Source organism: Aulonocara stuartgranti (genome assembly GCF_965226115.1).
Source record: "Aulonocara stuartgranti genome assembly, chromosome: 10".
NCBI classification, from domain to species: Eukaryota; Metazoa; Chordata; class Actinopteri; order Cichliformes; family Cichlidae; genus Aulonocara; species Aulonocara stuartgranti.
In genome coordinates, this window is record NC_138946.1 from 19,419,195 (window position 1) to 19,440,000 (window position 20,806).

A 20,806-nucleotide genomic window follows, 5' to 3' on the forward strand; every position below is an offset into this window, starting at 1 on the left:
TTGATTAGAAATAAACTATAAACTGTAAGTTATTGTACTCTTGAGGGCCAGCTATAACAGACGGTGCCCTAAAATGTACCATTTCTGTTCAACCCTTCACCAGACTTTTTTTTAGTGTTCGATTAATACTTTAAGGGTAACTTAAAAAAAAAAAAGGGTATTCATACACACAGATATAATAACTGTTATTAAATCAGGCGAAATTTCTTTATAAATATAAATGTCTTTATATATAAAATTTGAAATATATTTCTTGCCAGTCCAAACTGTTGAAACCTAACTGAAACCTATTTTCCTTCAATAATTACACATACAGCACTGTAACAACAGTCTGGTGCTTAAAGAGAGGGGAGATATGTTTATCTAATTACATAATTATTTTTTCATGAATTTATATAAAGAAAGAAAAGATTATTGTAATAAATTTGAGAGTCATGCAAACAAAGTATTTTCGGAGCAACTTTTCATCAATGTGATAGCAAAAAAGCAAATTTCCGAACTATCGCGATACATTTGCTATGAGATCTCGCCCATGCAATATACCGCAGGAAACCCCGTTCAGTCTTCCTTTCTCAACATGGCACCGAAGGTGAAGAAGGAAGGTTCGTGAATCTACCAGTTTTGAATGAATAAATCGTATATTTTAGTTGACTTGGTGCCTCTATTTATACCGTATGTGTACGGTATAAAGGAATATAGTGAAATTGTTTTGTTTGAGCTCAAGTTATTGCTGTCAGAGCTGTAAATATGTGGATATCTCAAGAGTGTGGGTCCGGCATGTAGACTGTAACGTGATGCTGGCTAAGCTAAGCTAAATCAAGCCGCTGTTGATGAAATCGCATGTGTTTACAGTTACATTTATCTAATGTTTTCTTGTTAAGTTGTCTCTTATGGACACGGCTTAGCTAGTTCATCTCATTATGGCTTCATTAACTCAGATATGTCTGCGGATTAGGTGTTTTAGCTCATGTTAGCAATGGCCTGAGCAGGCTTTAAAACGTTGCATTAGCAGCGCGTGAGAGCATCTCTAAATTTCTTTGATGTTATTGAAAATTTGACTGTTGAAGTTTTAGCTGTTGTAGTCAGCGATACTTCCTGTAACGTAAAAAACCCTGAGAGCGTGTTGGTGTGCTAGTAATCTGCCTTCTGGGTGTTAATACTGTGTGGACGGCAGATATGGTTGTGTGCATACTGAGCAGTAAGAAGTAAACTCCCATGTCTTTTAAGCACATGTATCTTAAGATCATGATTCAATGCAAGTACTGTCTAACTTTGAAATAGCTGTGAGGCAGATCCATTCAGCTTCATTTGTATATAATGCTTATTTTAGTATTTGTGTCAGTGTAAATGTGGCTTTCACTGGATCAGCTACAAATCATTACAGTATTCAGTAGATGACCTGCTGTGTACATTGTATGTGGTATGTGGGCCACAGGTTGACTTGACAGTGCTGTGATATTTTCCAAAGTGTTCTTTGCCATATTGACAAAGCCTAGAATAATGAACCACTGTCTAATAGTGGTAACTTTCTTTTCTCCCAATCATAGCTGTCCCTGCCAAGACTGAGGCCAAGTCAAAGGCTCTGAAGGCCAAGAAGGCTGTGCTGAAAGGCGTACACAGCCACAGGAAGAAGAAAGTCAGGACTTCTCCCACCTTCCGTCGCCCTAAAACCCTCCGTCTCCGCAGACAGCCCAAATATCCCCGCAAGAGTGCTCCTCGCAGGAACAAGTGAGTTACAAACAGTTCACGCAGGTCACAAACATGGACCTTGGTGCACATGATGGTAATAGCGATCAAAGCATGAAAAAGCATGATTCCAGTTTTTTTAAACTTCTGATGCACCAATCTTAATTTTTTTATAACATGTTTGTAGTGAGCAATAGTTAATAAGCAGTTAACCTTTAATTATATTGTAGAGACTTTGAAATTAAGTGAGGACCTCTGACCAAAGAACTTATGCATTTTATTTTATAGGTTGGATCACTATGCCATCATCAAGTTCCCCTTGACAACAGAGTCTGCTATGAAGAAAATTGAAGATAACAACACACTTGTGTTCATTGTGGATGTCAAGGCCAACAAACATCAGATCAAGCACGCTGTCAAGAAGCTGTACGACATTGACGTCGCCAAAGTCAACACACTCATCAGGTAGAAATCCTCACACAGGCTGAGCCGAAAGCCAACTTCATACAGACCTTTTCAGTCCTTTACACTTTCCCATGAAGGAAGCATTGACTTCATATATACTCATCATACGCTGTGCAAGTATCTGGATAAATATGACATTTAAGTGGATGTGCTGAAAACAAGACAAACCAACACATCAGGATATTACAGGAAGATTTCCAACCGATGTTATTGTGGAGGGGGTCATGGGACCCTTTTTTACCCATTAATTTTGTATAGCATTGAAATGACTGTGTGTGTGTGTGTGTGTGTGTGTGTGTAATTTGTTTTAGCCTTCTGGTAAATGATTTGCCTGATATCTGTCCATCTATGTCCCAGTAATGAATTTGAATTTGCCACATCTGACAGCCAATAACAGCCAATTTGGTGCACATGATGGTAATAGCGATCAAAGTATGAAAAAGCATGATTCCAGTTTTTTAAACTTCTGATGCACCAATCTAAAAACAAAAAACATTCTAAACATGTTTGTAGTGAGCAGTAGTGAATAAACATGCCTTTATGTGCAGGCCTGATGGTGAGAAGAAGGCGTACGTCCGTCTCGCACCTGATTACGATGCGTTGGATGTTGCAAACAAGGTGAGCCTTTATTCCGCTGTTGACTTTCTGAAGCCATATCAGTCATGTGCATGTGATGTAAACTTTATATTTGCTCTGAATGTCTGTGATGCATTCAAAGGAACCACTGATGCAAAACAGTGCAGATACAGATGTGACGACTCTGTTGATGAACATTGTGTAATTAATATCCTTTTTTATTTTATTTGCAGATTGGCATCATCTAAACAGCAGTCGAAGAGACTTGTGGAATAAAAATAAATATTTGTATAAACAAGCTCTTCAGTCATCTTGTGTGTTTTTTGGAGTGTAATTTACACCTTTGACAAACACTTGAGTTATTGTAATTATGATTCAGTTAAGCTGTGGAAATACTGCTCCATCCTGAAAGTGAAATGCATGCACTTTTCTCCAGCATAGGAAATAATCAGTGCTTATCTAAGCACTTACATTTAATTATCAACCTGTGAGCGATTGGCTGTGATCCCTTTTTTATGCCAACACTTACATTTGATAGCAGTTTCTAATTTTAGTTTTTTTAGTACAAATCTGCTTTGATGACGATGAGAACCTGCTAAATTTATTAGTTTAAGCTCTCCTGATAGCGAGTTTGAGATTACTGACTGTATTTACGCATTTTATAAAAGTTTATACATGTTAATGATATTTTTGGAGCACAAAAGAACAGTAAGAAGAGGGGAAATTTGTGATTTAAACATCTGCTTGCTCTATTTTCAGTTTAAATATTTGTCAGTTATACATAATATTAGCAGTGCTCACCCATTCCTGGTTCACTCCACAGCAAAAGAGTGTGACAAGGCATTGTTGCACATTGTGGCGGTACACACAGAAGTATCACAATCAGTCAACCACCCTTTCACTCAGCAATGGCTCACCACAGGGATGTGTGCCGAGTCCTCTCCTATACACCATCTGCACCAGCGACGGCATCCCAAAAGCCGATCTCCCTCCCCTATCCATAAAGGGTGACTGCATGGAGAGGGTATCCTCCTTTAAGTTCCTTGGTACCCACATATTTGAGGACCACAAACACATCAGCCCTGGTGAAGAAAGCCCAACAGCGCTTCCCATTTCCTGAGGGTTCTGAGATTTGAAAGGCTGCAGACTGACCTAATACGGTATTTCTATTGAGCCACAATCGAAAGTGTGCTGGTGCACACTATCCCCGTGTGGTACACTGCTTGTACAACAGCCGATAAAAAGAGAATAAAGAGGGTCATCAGAACTGCAGAGAAGATGATCGGCTGTCCACTCTCCACCCTGGACTCCATTGTTGGCTCTAGATGTCTCTCCAGAGCCTGGGCAATTATAAAAGACCACCTCCATCCTGCCCTCTGGAAAAAGGTTCCGATTCATTAGGTGCAAAACCAACAGACTCAAGTACAACTTTTACCCATGGGCTCTCAGAACCATAAATGCAAATTAAGAGGTTTTTTTTTACAATCATTCTGTTGCTGCTACTTGCTATTTATTATGTTGTTTTGTGTGTGTTTCTTTTTGTTTCCGTGCAATATTTTGGCAGATGTGCAATTTCCATCATTCAACGACCATAGCCCTTCCACCCTTAATTATTTATTATATTTTATTACGATGCCCTTGTACACACCCCCACAATGCTTCCTGTAACCCAAACATCGCATATATAGTGTACATAGTGTTATGTACACTATGTAGAAAATCTTTAATTGTAGCTAGCTGAATGGTTCATCATTTATACCTTGCTGTCACAGCTGTGCTTGTTTTTAATAATAAATTTGACTACAGATGACAGGATTCTTGGGAGTGTGAACTTCACCATGAGCAGCACGCTCAGTGAACGCCATGAATCCCAGAAGCATGTGTGCAGAGCCAAAGTGCTGCAGACTCACTCTGGGAATCAGTCTGTGTCTGGTCTATACAGAAATGTTACACTTGAAAAACACATCATGGTGACAATTTCTTTCTATGTCTAAACAGGACAATATGCTATTTGAACAATTACACTTTCTTTAGCCATGAATTTGACAGTATTTAGTTTTTAATCAATTATTTGATTTGTTGCATTATTTGTTATTGTTTTGTCATGCTGCTGAAGAGACTGAGGACATTTTGATCTATGCCCTCTGTAATTGTTCCTGTCACCAGACAATCACAGTACTTTCTTTACTTCTGTATTGAAAGCATCAACCTACTGTACATGACTCCCCTGTAATCATCTGATGCAGTTTCTCTTTGTGGCTTAATTTAAAGAGTGAACATATGGCACTCAGCTTGCACTGACACTTTCTTTGGCACATGCAGGTTAATGTTTGACAAACTAGGACAATTAATATATCAACAGCAGTGAAAGCAATGCCACTACAGTCATGATCGTTGTTTAACAGCTATCATCATCGGGCTTGATAGAATCCATGATTTAAAAGAAAGGTGCCTTTTTATCTCAGTAGCAAACACATCTACTGCATGAATGAAAAGACCACAATAACAGATGCAACTCTGAAAGTGATTGTTTTATTAAAATTCAAGCATGTCATTTGTAGACAGATTGCACTGAACATTGTGTTTTCATCCATTTTCTGACTTGTTAAGTTTAGGGTAAAGTATAAGTAAAAGCATGAGCATTACAACTCTACATCACTTTCAGATACGGTTAGTCTGCGAGCTTCATCTCGTTATGTAGATAAATCTACAAACTTGTGAGTCATACAAGTTGGAAAAAGAAAAAAAAACAAAATAACAAAAGAAAAGGTGTGCAATTACCCTGCCACCCTTTCCAATAAATATAAACTGTAGCCTATTAATTAGATTTACATGATAAAACTGTGACAGCAGATCTCCTGCTTATGAGAGAAAGGTTCGAACTGTGCCTTTAACAAGGCCTCTGCAGATCGGGCACTTTCGCAGTGATGGCGCACACTCTTTACACACCACCAGGTGTCCACAGGGGATGAAGACGATGTTGACCTCTTTATCCATACACACCTTGCATGTACGCTCCTCCTGTAGGCGCCGCAGCTGCTCCTCCATTGGGAGGTCTGTAATACAAAGGAGATTTTTAAAAAAGAAAAAAAAATTAGGTAAATGAAGAGATGGTAATTAAACAGTAAAGTGAGTTGAACACAAAACAATTTAACAGGACAGTGAGCTCTGCTTCAGGCTACATACCTGAAAGATCCTGGCTTGGCGATGCAGCTTCGTTCGACTGAGCTACAAGCAGAAAAGACAGCACGCACTTAACCACTGAGCTACAGTTTGATCACCGTCATGGTTTCCAGTGCAAACCCGTCTGTATTTGAACTGCTTACACACATACCCATGAGATCTCTGAGCAGGTGGACGTCATTTTTCTGAATCCAGTTGCGGAAGACCTCAGCTGCCGCATTTCCCTTTGTGAGGATGAGCTCTATCAACCTGGCAGTCTGCTGCTGAGCAGATGTCTGAGCCAGAAGACCGCTATACTCCTCAGCACCTGCAGGTAAAGAAGGGCACACGTGAAACACTTTAAGCAGCTGAAATAAAAGATGCAACAAAATATTACACTGTTGCACCTCAAGTTATGTTGTACCTTTATTTAAAACTGAGAACAGAGGCTACCCAGAAATCCACCATCTGATTTAACAGTATTTGCCCCTGACACCAAACACTCTAGGTTTGTGCATCGGCACCAGGTGCAGGTCTTTCGTCTCCATGTTTTTAAATCACAAAAATGTAACCCTGGCTCTATGATTAGGGTTTTGCTGACAAAATTATGTTTCCGATTTTCATTTGTTATTTAACCAAGAACGGATGTGAATTCAGACAAAAATTGTGTTTGTTGAGATATGAGGGCTGAAAAATGTACATACTCAACACATTCTGATCTCTTAAATGCTCAAACAGTGGCTCTACACTCTTTAGTCGTTGGATCAAAGCTGCCTGGTGTCTCTTCACAAAGGTGAAGCCATCTGAAAGGAAAGGAAAGATTATCATTTCACTGCAACGGAACACCTAAACCGATTTGATTTTACATTTCCATAAATTAAGGGAGTGAGAACAGTATCAATGTCAACTCCACCTGATGCCATCGCCTCTGCCAGCATCTCTCGCTCCTCTTCTCTTTTCTGATCTTCTGCACTCAGCAGGTCTGAGACCAGCTCCTGGACTGTCCTGTAGTTCTCTCCACTGGTCAGGATTTTGCTCTGGACCGTTTGCTTGACTAGACTTCGCTCAAAGCCCATCTCTAAAGCAGACTTTATCACGGGGGTGTTCATCATGACGGCATCCTCAGACCGCTCCTCTCCAGGACCGAGGTGAACCACTGAGTGAAGAGAAAGCAGACATTTATGGATTTCAGTTTTAACAGAAAACAAAGAGCACCAGTCTCTCCGATCAGAATATGAGAACATTTTTATTCATCAGACTCATAAAATTGTTAACAATCCTATATCGTTTCTCTGCTCTCAGTCCTCCCAACATCTATTTCACTTTTAAATAAGGACTCTGCTCAGTTTAAAAGGTCCGGAATCACATTGTTGTGCACTCGAATGTTTGCTGCAAGTATATTATGGTAGAATTCATTTTTATCTTGTCTTATTTTGCTGGTTAAAGATCCTATGTGGGACAATAAAGTTTATTCTTTTCTTAAATATTCTTTTTGGGGAGATTTTAACAAACCTTTCAAAAATGTAAAGAATTTCATTTTCCAAACTCACCTGGTGGATCCACAAACTCTCTGGAGTTATTGTCTCCATTTGTTAAAAGCTATTGTGGAAAAAAGGGAGAAAACAGCATTTTTTTAATGACTCATTCCAAACCACATGTTTGAACTAAATCTCAGATGTGTTTGTCTTTACTAACTTGCTCAAAAAGCCGAGGAAATCGAGCTTGGATCTGGTGAACAAAGTCTTGTCCTTTCTCCTGGAGCAAATATTCACACCTGCAGTTAAAAAAGAGGTACAAGAATACAAACATTCATGAACCACCGCAGGTACGCACACCATTTGCCTAAGCAGCGCTTTTCTACAGCACACTGTGTTCTGGATAAAACTGACGACAAATCGACTTTACAACAGCAGTATTTACCGAGGAAACCACTTAGCATGTTCCACCCATGGATCATCTCCAGACTCCCAGCATCGCAGGCCTCCATCGCAACAGAAACACTTGACGTCATCATTACGACCTTCAGGAGGGGCAAACAAAGAGCTTTCAGTTTCAGTAAGAAGCTTTGGGCAAATTTAAGTAAGGGGGGAAGAAAAACACACACACACACACACACACACACACACACACACACACACACACACACACACACACACACACACACACACACACACACACACACACACAGAACTTCTTTTCACTTCTTTCATTTTGCTTTCAGCTCGAAAGCACTGATCTCATCACATTTAGATGCTTTAGTTTCGTTATGACACTTGAGTTTATAACCAGGTGTCCCCCTTGATATATTTTATTTGAGGACTTTCCAGTGAAATCAGAGAAACTCTATAAGAAAAACTCTTCTGTGGAACTCCCTCAAAAACAGCAGGAAAACCCTCCGAAGTTACTGGCATTACAACCACTTCATGTAAGGGAAAGATTCTGAGTAAATTTCCAGGAACATTATCACCTAGTAAGCATTTCTTATAATGACCAAAGTCAAACGAAACTTTTTCATCTGTGATTTACACGTGCAAGGGTCTGACTTTGGCACTAAAAACATACAAATTAATATGGTTTTTCAACCATATTAATTTTTTATATTGAAACTAGCATTAACTGCCTTTTTGGCCACTTTAGAAGAATACAGCACCTTATTTACAGACAGCAGCCAATGAGTAGCATAACCTCCCAATAAAAAGTTCCACACGTCAATTAATGAAGGTAAATCAGTCAAGGTCACTGAACAGGTGTGCCTCTTTGACAGCATCCATACCTACGTAGTAGAAGCCAGCTTTAGCCAGCTGCTCTGGGCGGACGGGGATACGTGATGGCCAGTTAACAAAAGTGAGCAGCCTCTCCTCACTCTGCTGCATGGCAGGGTTGGACACATTGGTGAGGACTGTGGCTCCTGAAGACATCTGGGAATTCGCAGCTAAGGATGCAGTTGCTGCTGCACCAGCTAGCGACACGTTGTCAGCCCTGTCACCTCGGACAAAGCGACAGTTTGGATAATGCCTCTGGTGTTCAGATAATGCTCTGTCCCCTGGCTCCCAGTTACTTAGCTGCAAAGGGGAAGAAAGACAAAACCAAACTTCATCAGTTTGGTGTCTGAATGATGTTGCCCATCTTTATAATACTGCCTCATATTTTTATATTGTAAAATAACTGTTTTAACAAAGGGCTTTAAGCAGAATAAACCCAGTACAAACAACAACACACACACCTGTCCTCCACAACTGAAGCAGGCCACTCGATCGCCCTGCCCTAGGTAATAGAAGCCAGCTTTGGCGAGTTCAGCAGGCATGATGATTGAGAGCGTCCAGGAATGGAAGGTGTCCAGGCGGTCTTGCTCTCTGCGCATGGTTGGGTTGTGGCATGTTGGTCTCTGGTGGGACATGTCCTCAACACCTCGCGAGCTCAGTGGGCTGGAGGGCGGAGGAGCAGAGAAGGCCATATTCAGGTAGCCAACAGGCTCTTCACCTTGGTTTACTGCTGTGTTAGCAGCAGCTGGGCCGGGACCAGAAAGCTAGATAAAAAAAATAAAATAAAAAAAACTTAGACAGCTCAGTGCCTCTGGGCACTAATCTATTAATCTTACTGTGAAGAACTATTAAGAATAACTGTTTAAAAGAAATTGAGAGAAATGTAACATATCAATAAGAAAAACTTTAAAAATAAAAAAAAGCTGGTTACTTTAATCTAACATCAAAGGGATTATAACACTTGTAAATGATTAATTTAATCTAATCTATCCATCTTTGAACAAGGCATTGTGTTGCCTGTGAGTCATCATGTTAAAAAGGTGACTGATTATTAGAAAAACCCTTTGTCAATTATACTAGCACAGCTGAGAACTGTTCTGATAATAGAACAATAAATTTGCCCAGCTGAGCCTCAAAATTCCCACTTCCTCAAAGGTTCTTGTTCTAATAATGCGTACCACTACCACCAACTGAAAACCAAAAACTACCTCTAATTAGAATAGGAAAATGTGGAAGATGGTGTACCACCCACATTGGAGTCTCATTAAATGATACCGCTAAAAGGCTGACTGAGCTCGTTTGTGAAAGTAGCAGTACACAGAGTTGTGTTAAAGTTCTCAATGTTTTTGGAAATTACTTGATGGAATAACTAATTTCTTGACTCAAGAATATTCTGGCAAGTTCTTTACTATAATTTATATTTTTATAGAAAACTTTTAGACTGATCAAATCCACAAAGGATGATCCTCTAGACCAGGGGTATGAAACGTTAGTCCTCGAGAGCCGGTGTCCTGCAGGTTTTAGATCTACCACACCTGAATCAAATGATTAATTCATTACCAGGCCTCTGGAGAACTTCAAGACATGTTGAGGAGCTAATTTAGCCATTTAAATCAGCTGTGTTGGATCAAGGACACATGTAAAACCTGCTGGCCACCAACTCTCGAGTTCCCTACCCCTGCTCTAGACCACAGGTTTGAAAAAAGCCATTTCTAAGTGACTCCAAAATTTGAGTGGTAATAACTCTTATTTGAAGAAGCATGCATTGATGATCTTACTGGTATCGCTGGGACAATGCGGAGAGGGGAGAAGGCGGAATGAGAAGAGGAGAGGAGGTTGGCTGTAGATGGGAGGCTCTGGATGAAGGAGCAGGAAGGAGAGAGCTGTCTGTGTTTCTCTGTTGGACAGTCGCCGGGCTGCCAGCCCTCAGCTGTCACGTTACATCTGAAACACTGCACGCGGTCACCCACGCCGGTGTAGAACCAACCTGCTCTCGCCAGACTTCGTTCGGTGACCGCAGATGTTGGGAATCGAGCAAAGGTTGAGATGCGGAAGAGCTCTAGAGATTAAAAACAAATTGTTTGAGTTTCAAAGGTAAGATACAAATAAATTCAAAAGAAAAAAATGTACATATATACCTGAGGAGTTATCATATTGCAGTTCAGGTGGAGGCCCATTGCGAAACAGACCCATTAAAAACTGATTGTTTTTAAGCTGAAGAAGAGTTTCCATTTTGGGAATTTAGTGCAGTAGATAAGGAAAAAGAGATGTCCCTCTGAGGGAGAGGGGTTTGAGAAAACCCAAGGTCTTGCTCTCTCACACAAACACACTCAGTAATGCCGAAGAGGTAAGCAGACGAATGGATAAGGATGCAAAAGAGGAGGGAGCTCTTAGCGAGATCAAGATAATTAAAGCTTAAGAGCTCTTGTGCAAAAAAAAAAAAAATCTTAGTTTCACCACAACCATGATGCAATCTTTACTTGCATGCATATTACCTATGCCTAGCAAAGAGGTACACCTGAACCTAAACATTTAACTGCCTAAATGTCAGCATCTCTCTTTTAGCCACAGTTAACGCAGATGAACGTCAAACAAAATCCATCCTCTGCAGTAATGACACAGGGTGAGTAAAATGCACACGTAAACATGACATCACCCAGGATCGTTATGCACGCTTAGGAAACACATATCTGACATGCCACCAAACCGCTCCAACTCAAACATATAGCATATGGTTATGTGAACAAACAAAACATGTTAAAAATTTGCCTCTAGCAGATGTACACACACACACAGACCAAGGAATTCCTGCTCTCAAACCCCTCCCCCCATCTTGGACATCCCTTTTTGGGGGTGTTTAAGGGTTCATAATTCAATAGAAACAAAACACTAAAAAAAATTAATCCTCCAGGGGTAACACGAGTGCCTCCTTTATATCAGCAGAATCTGTAAATGACAAGAAAAAAAACATACATAAGACATGCTGTAGTTATGTTTCATGGCCATTTCAGCAGTGAAAATCTTGCAGGCTCAGTTGATATAAAATTACACGGCAGGTCACAGAAACAAATGTCAAACTGTTTTGATGCTAAAGCTTAAGTCTCCAAAGTGATATATTTGAAACATAAAATTAGGATCGATTCCTGTCACTTTCGAGAGCAGTTTCGGAGCAAAACCATTACACAACAAATGGCAGCTAGACCTTGTGACAGATCTACTGACCTTCATGTGAAAATCGCTGGAGCGATCCTATAACCCACCTGACACTGACTTCTTAATAAATCAAAACTGAAAGTGCGAAGATTGACAAGGAGAGCCCGCATTCAAACGTGGGCTCTCATTCTTGGAGAAAAGGGATAAGACTTGCTGTAAACTGCAGTGGCAGGTACGGTATTTCCGCCAGGTACTTTCCACACCAGCTGTCTGTAATTACGCAACAGAGTTCCTGTCTTAGCCATTTAATGTGTCCCAACAATTAACATGTCAGGTTAGGAGGGCACTTGGTTTATTTACATTTTTTTTTCGCACAATCAAAGTATGAACCAAAACGCACGGTTAGCAAGCAGCTAAAGAAAGATATGATTATAAGCTTTGCAACGGGCGTTAGCTTGCTAATGCTAACGGCTGCTAACATGAATTGCAGTCACTTTCCGCTTCGTTAACGCGCGGGGCCACAACACTGAGGAAGGGAAATAAAAACTAGCTGATGTCCGTGACGCAAAACGCCAGACGGTACGTTATTAGCAACGTGGCGTGATATGTCCTTTCCACTGTTGTGCTAACTCACCGCTTTCCAATATGCTCGGAAAGTCCCGAAAATTCTGGTCACGCCCCCACGAGTTTACTTCCGGTTAAAACGAACCAAAATATGAATGAATCGATAAGATATCCCACAGGTAAGTCCCTACATCCGAAAGTCGTGCTTGGGGTCCCAAAGGTCGCCACGTTGGATGGATAACAAACTAAAAACGGCATGTTTTGTGTCAAAAATGTTCTCGCTCGTATTTCACTGATAAAATCCACTAAAAATCCACTGATACACTAACAGACCCTACAGTAATCAGTTTTTGTGTCAGCTCACATTAAACAACACAAAAAGAGCCACATTACATGAGCTAGCTTATTAATACTACTCACCTTTTTATGTAAGACTTCGTGGATGAATTAAAAATATAGAAATGTTCTTACATTTACAGGAGATTCGTAATCCAACAACAGTCTGACACAAGTTTAAATCTTGTCACATTTTAGGATTATTAGATTAAAATAAAAATCATTTTTAAAAATTCCATTAAATGAGATACTTACATAGAGGGCTTGGTGAACACAAGGCAGTCGTTTCGATGCAGTGAATCATTTTAAACCCGTGAATGACTGAATGCATGTGGGTCGGGCTTTCCCTTCACACCACGCCCCCACAAGTCACAGCGTGAAGTTCTTAAAATTTCGTCAAATTTCCCTTCAACGGCAAAGTCTTTGTTTTTCTGAATAATTTAAAATTTCAGTATGAATAAAGGTTTCACTGTTCTGCAAATCCCCCCCCCCCCCCCCCCCCCCTTGGGGGAAATTTGCTTAACACATTAATGTACCGAGAATCGAGACAGCCCCAAATGCTGTCTGAGACAAAGCAAGTACACTTGACAGTGGTGTTGATTCAATAACTGAGTGATCAAGCAGCTTATAATCACCATTTAAGTATTTATACATAAAAAAATGTTTTCTAATCTTTTTTATTGTATTTAACATCCTGTACAGGTTGCCAGTTAGGCATACACATATTCTCTCTCACACACACACACACACACACACACACACACACACACACACACACACACACACACACACACACACACCTCTACCTCTTTAGGCTGTAGGAAGAAGCTGGAGTGCCCACCCATGTAAGCACAAGAGGAGCATGCACAATGCTCATGGCTGTGGGTTGGATGGTTGATAGCATCTGTGTTGCCAGTTGTTATGAAGTGGAATGAGTTGCCATTAATGTGTCTTTTATGGTTAAAAAAAGAAAGAAAGAAAGAAACAAAACCCTTTGTCAACTCCAATGTTTCACAAGGGCAGACCTGGAGAAATGTTCTTAGGGTGGCATGAGGATGGCATGGAAATCAAATTGGGTGGTAAATATAGTCCATAATGTAATTATTTTCTGTAGCCCACATAATTAAACATTTCAGTGACATAAAATCCAAATTCACATGTGATATGTATCGTATAGCCTGTATAATAAATAAATATGTAGCCCAATAAATGTAAAATCCAGAAAGCTCCACAACATGGGGCGGTTCATTTACAAATACAAGTCAAAAAACAATTCTAACTTAAGTTTCATACTTTGTTTGTTAAAAAAAATAAAATCAGATTGTTACATGTGTAATTTTACACAAAATGTCAGAAACCTGCACAAGTCATGAACAACAATTTATACCCGATGATTTATTTTTTTTTGAGTTAACCTTCTGAGGTCCAGGGTATAATTGGTGATTTTTGGCTACTTTTGGTTTTACATTTGTATTTTTATCTTCAAATTGTTTTCTCTATTTATGTATTTATTTATTTATTTTACCTTGCCTTGCTTGGTATCATTGTTTTCAGCTCAATCTCACATGTCTGAATTTACAGTTATTTTTCCATTGACATACTGTATTATCCCAACTGATCTGAAATCACACAAAAAACAAATCCTAGTAATAGTTAGCAAATTATTTTCATAACTTGAAATGCAATAATAAATAATAAATTATGAAAACCTATGTACACATTTTGTAAACAAAGTTACAGTGGGGCAAAAAAGTATTTAGTCAGCCACCGATTGTGCAAGTTCCCCCACCTAAAATGATGACAGAGGTCAGTAATTTGCACCAGAGGTACACTTCAACTGTGAGAGACAGAATGTGAAAAAAAAAATCCATGAATCCACATGGTAGGATTTGTAAAGAATTTATTGGTAAATCAGGGTGGAAAATAAGTATTTGGTCAATAACAAAAATACAACTCAATACTTTGTAACATAACCTTTGTTGGCAATAACAGAGGTCAAACGTTTACTATAGGTCTTTACCAGGTTTGCACACACAGTAGCTGGTATTTTGGCCCATTCCTCCATGCAGATCTTCTCGAGAGCAGTGATGTTTTGGGGCTGTCGCCGAGCAACACGGACTTTCAACTCCCGCCACAGATTTTCTATGGGGTTGAGGTCTGGAGACTGGCTAGGCCACTCCAGGACTTTCAAATGCTTCTTACGGAGCCACTCCTTTGTTGCCCGGGCGGTGTGTTTTGGATCATTGTCATGTTGGAAGACCCAGCCTCGTTTCATCTTCAAAGTTCTCACTGATGGAAGGAGGTTTTGGCTCAAAATCTCACGATACATGGCCCCATTCATTCTGTCCTTAACACGGATCAGTCGTCCTGTCCCCTTGGCAGAAAAACAGCCCCATAGCATGATGTTTCCACCCCCATGCTTCACAGTAGGTATGGTGTTCTTGGGATGCAACTCAGTATTCTTCTTCCTCCAAACACGACGAGTTGAGTTTTATACCAAAAAGTTCTACTTTGGTTTCATCTGACCACATGACATTCTCCCAATCCTCTGCTGTATCATCCATGTGCTCTCTGGCAAACTTCAGACGGGCCTGTACATGCACTGGCTTCAGCAGCGGAACACGTCTGGCACTGCGGGATTTGATTCCCTGCCGTTGTAGTGTGTTACTGATGGTGACCTTTGTTACTTTGGTCCCAGCTCTCTGCAGGTCATTCACCAGGTCCCCCCCGTGTGGTTCTGGGATCTTTGCTCACCGTTCTCATGATCATTTTGACCCCACGGGATGAGATCTTGCGTGGAGCCCCAGATCGAGGGAGGTTATCAGTGGTCTTGTATGTCTTCCATTTTCTGATGATTGCTCCCACAGTTGATTTTTTTCACACCAAGCTGCTTGCCTATTGTAGATTCACTCTTCCCAGTCTGGTGCAGGTCTACAATACTTTTCCTGGTGTCCTTCGAAAGCTCTTTGGTCTTGGCCATGGCGGAGTTTGGAGTCTGACTGTTTGAGGCTGTGGACAGGTGTCTTTTATACAGATGATGAGTTCAAACAGGTGCCATTCATACAGGTAACGAGTGGGGGACAGAAAAGCTTCTTACAGAAGACGTTACAGGTCTGTGAGAGCCAGAGATTTTCCTTGTTTGAGGTGACCAAATACTTATTTTCCACCCTGATTTACGAATAAATTCTTTACAAATCCTACCATGTGGATTCATGGATTTTTTTTTTTTTTTTTTTTTTTCACATTCTGTCTGTCACAGTTGAAGTGTACCTCTGGTGCAAATTACTGACCTCTGTCATCATTTTAGGTGGGGGAACTTGCACAATCGGTGGCTGACTAAATACTTTTTTGCCCCACTGTATATACAATTATTTATCTAAAAATGCATCTGGCCTAAAACCTGCAGGCCTGACAGCAGCAGGCATGCAGGCAGCAGCAGACACTGTCTCCAGCATCCACCTGGGGACAGTGTTTACATTGCAATCTACCTTTGTGACATTCATTAGTGCCTTACTGACACACAAAACGAAACAACGAATATACTAACTACACAAGACAACACAACACACTAACTGTACACTCCATGCTAAACGTCACAAATCTGTCACATCTCGAAACTTGCTCTCTCTATGCGTCTCTGCCATCACTCCCAAAAATCTCCCCTCTTCCTAAACAACCATGTTAAACTGGTTGACATGGTACATTTTTCCACCAATAGAAAGGAGGGTTTTTTCTCTTTTTTCATAATGTCATTACAAAATGATTTATAACCGCTTATACAACCCCAGAGAGTTAATAACACTCACCTTCATTTCATTTCCAGAGTGTAACAACTAGCCACCTGTGTGAAATGCCCATGGTGTTGTTCAAAATGTGCTCTGGGACAATCATAGGCATTGGTTGCTACTGAAAACAAGAAATAAAGGCGGTCTAAGATGGATGCGCAGCAACAACCGCTTCTTTAAGATCGTTGCTGATGTCTTTCCTTCTAGGCATTGTGTTAATACACACCTGAATGCTCCAAAACGTCTGCTTTTATAGAGGTGCCCACACCTGCTGATGATCAGTTAATCTAGTGAATTTCATACCCTCTTAATTCCTATGGAAGCAGTAAGTTTATTACATTTATTGTTTTTTAATACATAAAAACCTCAGAACTGTAAGGGAGAGTATTTTGTTTGGTACGAAAAGTACAATACAAACTCAGCACATCACAAGAAACAATGTTTTTATTTAGGGGTACATAAAAGTTTGTTAAACAGAAACTCCTTTAAAATGATTACAAAGAACATTTATATAAATCGCATGCATAAAAAGGTATAAAATAAGTCTGATTGCATCCAAACTTTCTGTAAATAGGATAACAAAAGTCATTATATGTAACATACATAGCAAGTGTCATGCATCCTCAGATAAATATTAGGCTAGGTAGTGTGTTGCACTATGTGTACGAGCAGTAAGCAGCTCAGTAAGTTTGGTACTTAAATTTTAGGAAACATCACAAAACGTTGACTGTGGGGGAGGGTTAATTATACCTTTTTACTCTATACTGTATACTAATAGATATATTTAACAATGCTGGTTAGAGGAAATTCTTTCACCAACAATTAAAAGCTTCAACTTTAGATAAAATATACAAACACACACTGCAGAAACAACCGAGCAGTTAAAAAACAACAAAAAAACCAAACAGATTATACACTTCTTACATAGCTTTACTAATAAGGGAGAATTAAACTGCTCCCCAGCTGATGTTTGCCTCCTGCATTGCAACTTCAGATAGCCTTTTCAGTTAGAGTACAATATATACTACAAACACAGCATCCGCATTTAGTATTTTTCTTTTTGGAGAAGTCAGAACAGGATCTTTGATTTATGCTGAAGTCCTTTTATGAAGCACGACACGTTTCGCTTGATCCACAAACAATTCTAACTCTACAGTGTGGCAGCAAATCAATATCTTATTAGCACTAAAAAAAGATTATTTCTCTATGATAATATTGTATTTTTCCTACTATTCCAGGCATCTAATGCATTCCTATCCATGCAAAACTGCTGGTATGATGCTGCTTTCCTGTAAAACCATCTAATCTACATCAAGTAGCTGTAGACTGTGAAACAGGTTAGTTGTTGCAGTAAATTTTACTGGTTAATAAACAACAAGCCCAAATGAAAGACTGCATCTTCTACAAGATATTCTAAAAATAATATAATGTAAATCAGACACATGACTTATCGTTTCATTGAATATGAGAAAATCAATTAGCCTTTGACATCCTCCCCATTAATTTTGATGCATTTGCAATTTAGGAAACTAAGGGGTAAGACTGGATGCCTGAAATAGTAGAAAAGTGCATCTGAAAAATAAACAGCAATGATAAAAATTGTAGCTGATTTGCAGTTGAGAAGTTCAAACTTGGCTTGCACGTTTTTTCTGTGTGGAGGTGGTGCTTTGGTGTTATACGAGGAGAATCATTAGGATTGCCTCAAGCCAAAAAAGGGAATAAACCAGTTTAATTATCAAAGCTGGAGGAATGCTGGCAGATGATTTAATTTATGTTAGAAAAAAACCCAACAAAGAAAAGGAGTGGACAAAGCAGCCACACGCTACGCAATCCAGTATAACAAATCTCTAACACATACTTGTGAAGTTTCAATCCAGTTCTGTGTGCACAAAATCATGGGAATAAAATGCAACCTAACATGGCAACAAGACAAGTAAAACCTGTATGTTAGTAACTGTATATGCAGAGATTTTACATCAGAGCGGTGTGAGGGTTTCTTTTTAGAACAGAGATGGGCTAATTAATTAATAAACTTCATCAAATCACCAGATGAGTTGGGATTACCGTTTGCCGGGGGAAAATCCTGTATTGGGAGACATTGCGTTACAGTGATCATGAGATCATTCACTGAAGATGTTCTCTGTAACAGTTCCTCTCTGTGTGAGGAGGACTCCTGAAAGCAGATTATATTCTAGTTTTAGTCTTCAAACTAAGACTCCTTTGTATGGTGGCATCACTCTGTAGCTCTTTTTATTATTTTTATTTAATGGCAGACTTTGAATTGTCAGGTCTTTAGACCAAGTTTTAATACTTCTGCTTGTGAGGATTTCAAACAACTGCTTTTAAGGTTTGGAAGTAAATGCGACTCCTTTTAGCATCTTCATTCATGACAAATTCTATAGAGTCACACCACAAGAGTGCATCAAGTCCCTAAACCAGAAAAGTGGCAGCTTTTCAGCAGGAGGTCTTTAGTCAGGTATAACGCACCTAGTGTTAGTTCTTGAGTTTGATTGCTTAGTTCTGACCCTTGCTAGGAATGTTTTGTTGTTGTTGTTTTTAGCACACATGTACATTTAAAAATCTGAATTTAGAGGCTGTTTTGACGTAGTAACCCACTAAAAGTGTGTGTAACAAAACGTCGTATCGCTTCTGTACCACTTTTATTCTTTTGAAATGCTCTTTTTGTGAATTCACTCTGTTTTTTTTTTAAAGTACCCCTAATATGCTGTTGTTATTTCTGTGAATGTTGAAAGGATCTTATTGTAGCGATGATGTCTGTGTGTTGCAAACATGATATCAGCTGAAGAGTAAATGGGGCTGGCCTGTACTCTTCTGTAATACCACTTTGAACCACAAGGCGGCGCACTGTGTCAGTGTAGTCTCTACTCTGTGTGAGCTAATCTGCTGAGATCAGCATGAGATGTTCAAACATGATAAAAGTTAGTGTTAGTGTGACATGTGTACAGAATTCATGCTACTATCATATTAAGCCTAATAATTTGGGTAAAAAAAAAGTATAATTTTTAAAAAAGAAATATTAAAGTTCATATGTTTGGATAGTAACACAAAATATTTTGAAAAACACATAAAATAATGCATTTCTGGGTGTAAGAAAGCTTGTTAATGGCACAGTTTTGGGGGGGGGGGGGGTTTGTAGGTGATAATTAAACATACTTCCTAAAATTTTTAATTATCTCAAACTTTTAACTTAACTTGGAACTTTAAAAATTTAAAAATCTAAATTTTGAGATAAATTTCAACTTAGAAAGAATTTGCAGATCTTTCTTTCAAGTGGCAGAAACAAACTTCCATTTTGTTGCGTGGACAACTACACTAAAATTTTATTGTAAAACACTGCCACCTTTTGGTTAAAGTGTTTTACAATTAATTTTTGCATGCCACACCATGTACTGGACTTCATGATATTGCTAAACAGTTTGAGGGGCTTTTCCTCCGTTACTCATCTAACTCACTATGTAACACATATTACCCACTTGGCAGTTTTGCAGAGCCCAAAAGCAAGCACGAGGAACTAGTTAAATCCAGATGCAGGCCACCCTTGTATCACCAACAGAGTTGGTAATTATAAATGTACCTAACGTTAGAGTTCCTCGACCAGACAGAAACATCATTGACATATGTTAAAAACTATAGGAGTGCTGTGATTTTAGCCTTAATTACATGCAAAATGCTCTCTGTGAGAGAAAATAATCAACTATTGAATTTAATCATAATGTGAATGTTTTTCTGCTTGCACCCAACGCCTCTTAGACTGTTAAAAACCTGTTAACTTCATAACCTCTTCAGTGTTTCCTTGCTTTTGTCATTTCAACCAACCAAACAGAGCAGCCTTTTAGTGACCATCTTAAAGAGACAGGAGTGTAAATGACAAGGCATTTTTAAATGTACAGTTTGAGAAAACCAGCATTAAAAAAATCATTTATAGATTTTTCTAGTAAACATTTAAAATAAAATTCTGAACCTGTAAATGAGTATAACGGGGCACTTTAAAAGTTTGTTCCAAACCAGCTACCAAGTAAAGACTAAAAAGAATGGAGTGTTATTAGAAACATGGATGTTCTGTCGTGCTTCTCTTTAAAACCAGGGCCAAAAAGAGTAAAATACCAGCAGCTTACCACCTTCTTCCTCAGGATGTGAGTAGTGTTAGGTTATCCATCACACAACGGTAGCATATTCTCTCTGTAATGTTGTTCTGTACCACCTTTGGAGCCAAAAATCCACCAGAATTCTCAGTCACGTTATGGAAATTTGATGCCAAATTACATTTGGACCAGTGGCTGGTCGTGTCTATAGCCA

The 20,806-nt window shown here is 39.3% G+C and overlaps 3 protein-coding genes and 1 long non-coding RNA gene across 10 annotated transcripts in view; 2 read left to right on the forward strand and 2 right to left on the reverse strand.

The window, feature by feature from the left end:
• Positions 1 to 501: 501 nt before the first annotated feature.
• rpl23a (ribosomal protein L23a) lies at positions 502 to 3,025 on the forward strand. Its single transcript, XM_082548530.1, has 5 exons — positions 502 to 602; positions 1,548 to 1,728; positions 1,975 to 2,151; positions 2,700 to 2,769; positions 2,961 to 3,025. The coding sequence occupies exons 1-5, from the start codon at positions 533 to 535 to the stop codon at positions 2,973 to 2,975; spliced, it is 513 nt and encodes a 170-aa protein (XP_082404656.1). The 5' UTR covers positions 502 to 532; the 3' UTR covers positions 2,976 to 3,025.
• Positions 3,026 to 5,243: 2,218 nt separating this feature from the next.
• Positions 5,244 to 13,060, reverse strand: birc2 (baculoviral IAP repeat containing 2). Of its 6 annotated transcripts, none has more exons than XM_082548713.1 (13): positions 12,960 to 13,060; positions 10,790 to 11,597; positions 10,430 to 10,710; positions 9,113 to 9,415; positions 8,663 to 8,951; positions 7,810 to 7,909; positions 7,585 to 7,663; positions 7,440 to 7,488; positions 6,803 to 7,045; positions 6,594 to 6,692; positions 6,062 to 6,217; positions 5,914 to 5,955; positions 5,244 to 5,783 (listed from the first exon to the last, which is right to left on the reverse strand). In XM_082548713.1, the coding sequence occupies exons 2-13, from the start codon at positions 10,881 to 10,883 to the stop codon at positions 5,590 to 5,592; spliced, it is 1,929 nt and encodes a 642-aa protein (XP_082404839.1). In that variant the 5' UTR covers positions 10,884 to 11,597; positions 12,960 to 13,060; the 3' UTR covers positions 5,244 to 5,589. The 6 variants fall into 6 exon arrangements, with proteins under 6 accessions (XP_082404839.1, XP_082404837.1, XP_082404840.1 ...); XM_082548711.1 differs by lacking the exon at positions 12,960 to 13,060 and adding an exon at positions 12,439 to 12,525; XM_082548714.1 differs by lacking the exon at positions 12,960 to 13,060 and adding an exon at positions 11,912 to 12,427.
• LOC309715522 overlaps positions 10,656 to 20,806 on the forward strand; it is a 15,556-nt gene continuing 5,405 nt past the window's right edge. The window contains exon 1 of the long non-coding RNA XR_014279220.1: positions 10,656 to 10,745. This is a non-coding gene — a long non-coding RNA (uncharacterized lncRNA). The remainder of the gene's footprint in view (positions 10,746 to 20,806) is intronic.
• Positions 16,916 to 20,806, reverse strand: part of LOC309715521 (transcriptional coactivator YAP1-like) — a 12,460-nt gene continuing 8,569 nt past the window's right edge. For both annotated transcript variants that reach the window (XM_082548717.1, XM_082548718.1), the window contains one exon: positions 16,916 to 20,806. This exon is cut by the window's right edge and continues 170 nt beyond it. In XM_082548717.1, coding sequence (XP_082404843.1) covers positions 20,798 to 20,806 — 9 coding nt within the window. In that variant the 3' untranslated portion in view covers positions 16,916 to 20,797.

Excerpts from the sequence above, each read along its gene's own strand:
- rpl23a (XM_082548530.1), top strand. The coding sequence starts at position 533 with ATGCAATATACCGCAGGAAACCCCGTTCAGTCTTCCTTTCTCAACATG. Across the intron at positions 603-1,547 it reads ACCGAAGGTGAAGAAGGAAG|CTGTCCCTGCCAAGACTGAG; the intron begins GTTCGTGAATCT and ends TCCCAATCATAG. Across the intron at positions 1,729-1,974 it reads AGTGCTCCTCGCAGGAACAA|GTTGGATCACTATGCCATCA; the intron begins GTGAGTTACAAA and ends TTTATTTTATAG.
- birc2 (XM_082548713.1), bottom strand. The coding sequence starts at position 10,883 with ATGGAAACTCTTCTTCAGCTTAAAAACAATCAGTTTTTAATGGGTCTG. Across the intron at positions 10,711-10,789 it reads GCAATATGATAACTCCTCAG|AGCTCTTCCGCATCTCAACC; the intron begins GTATATATGTAC and ends TTTAATCTCTAG. Across the intron at positions 8,952-9,112 it reads GCTTCAGTTGTGGAGGACAG|CTAAGTAACTGGGAGCCAGG; the intron begins GTGTGTGTGTTG and ends TCCCCTTTGCAG.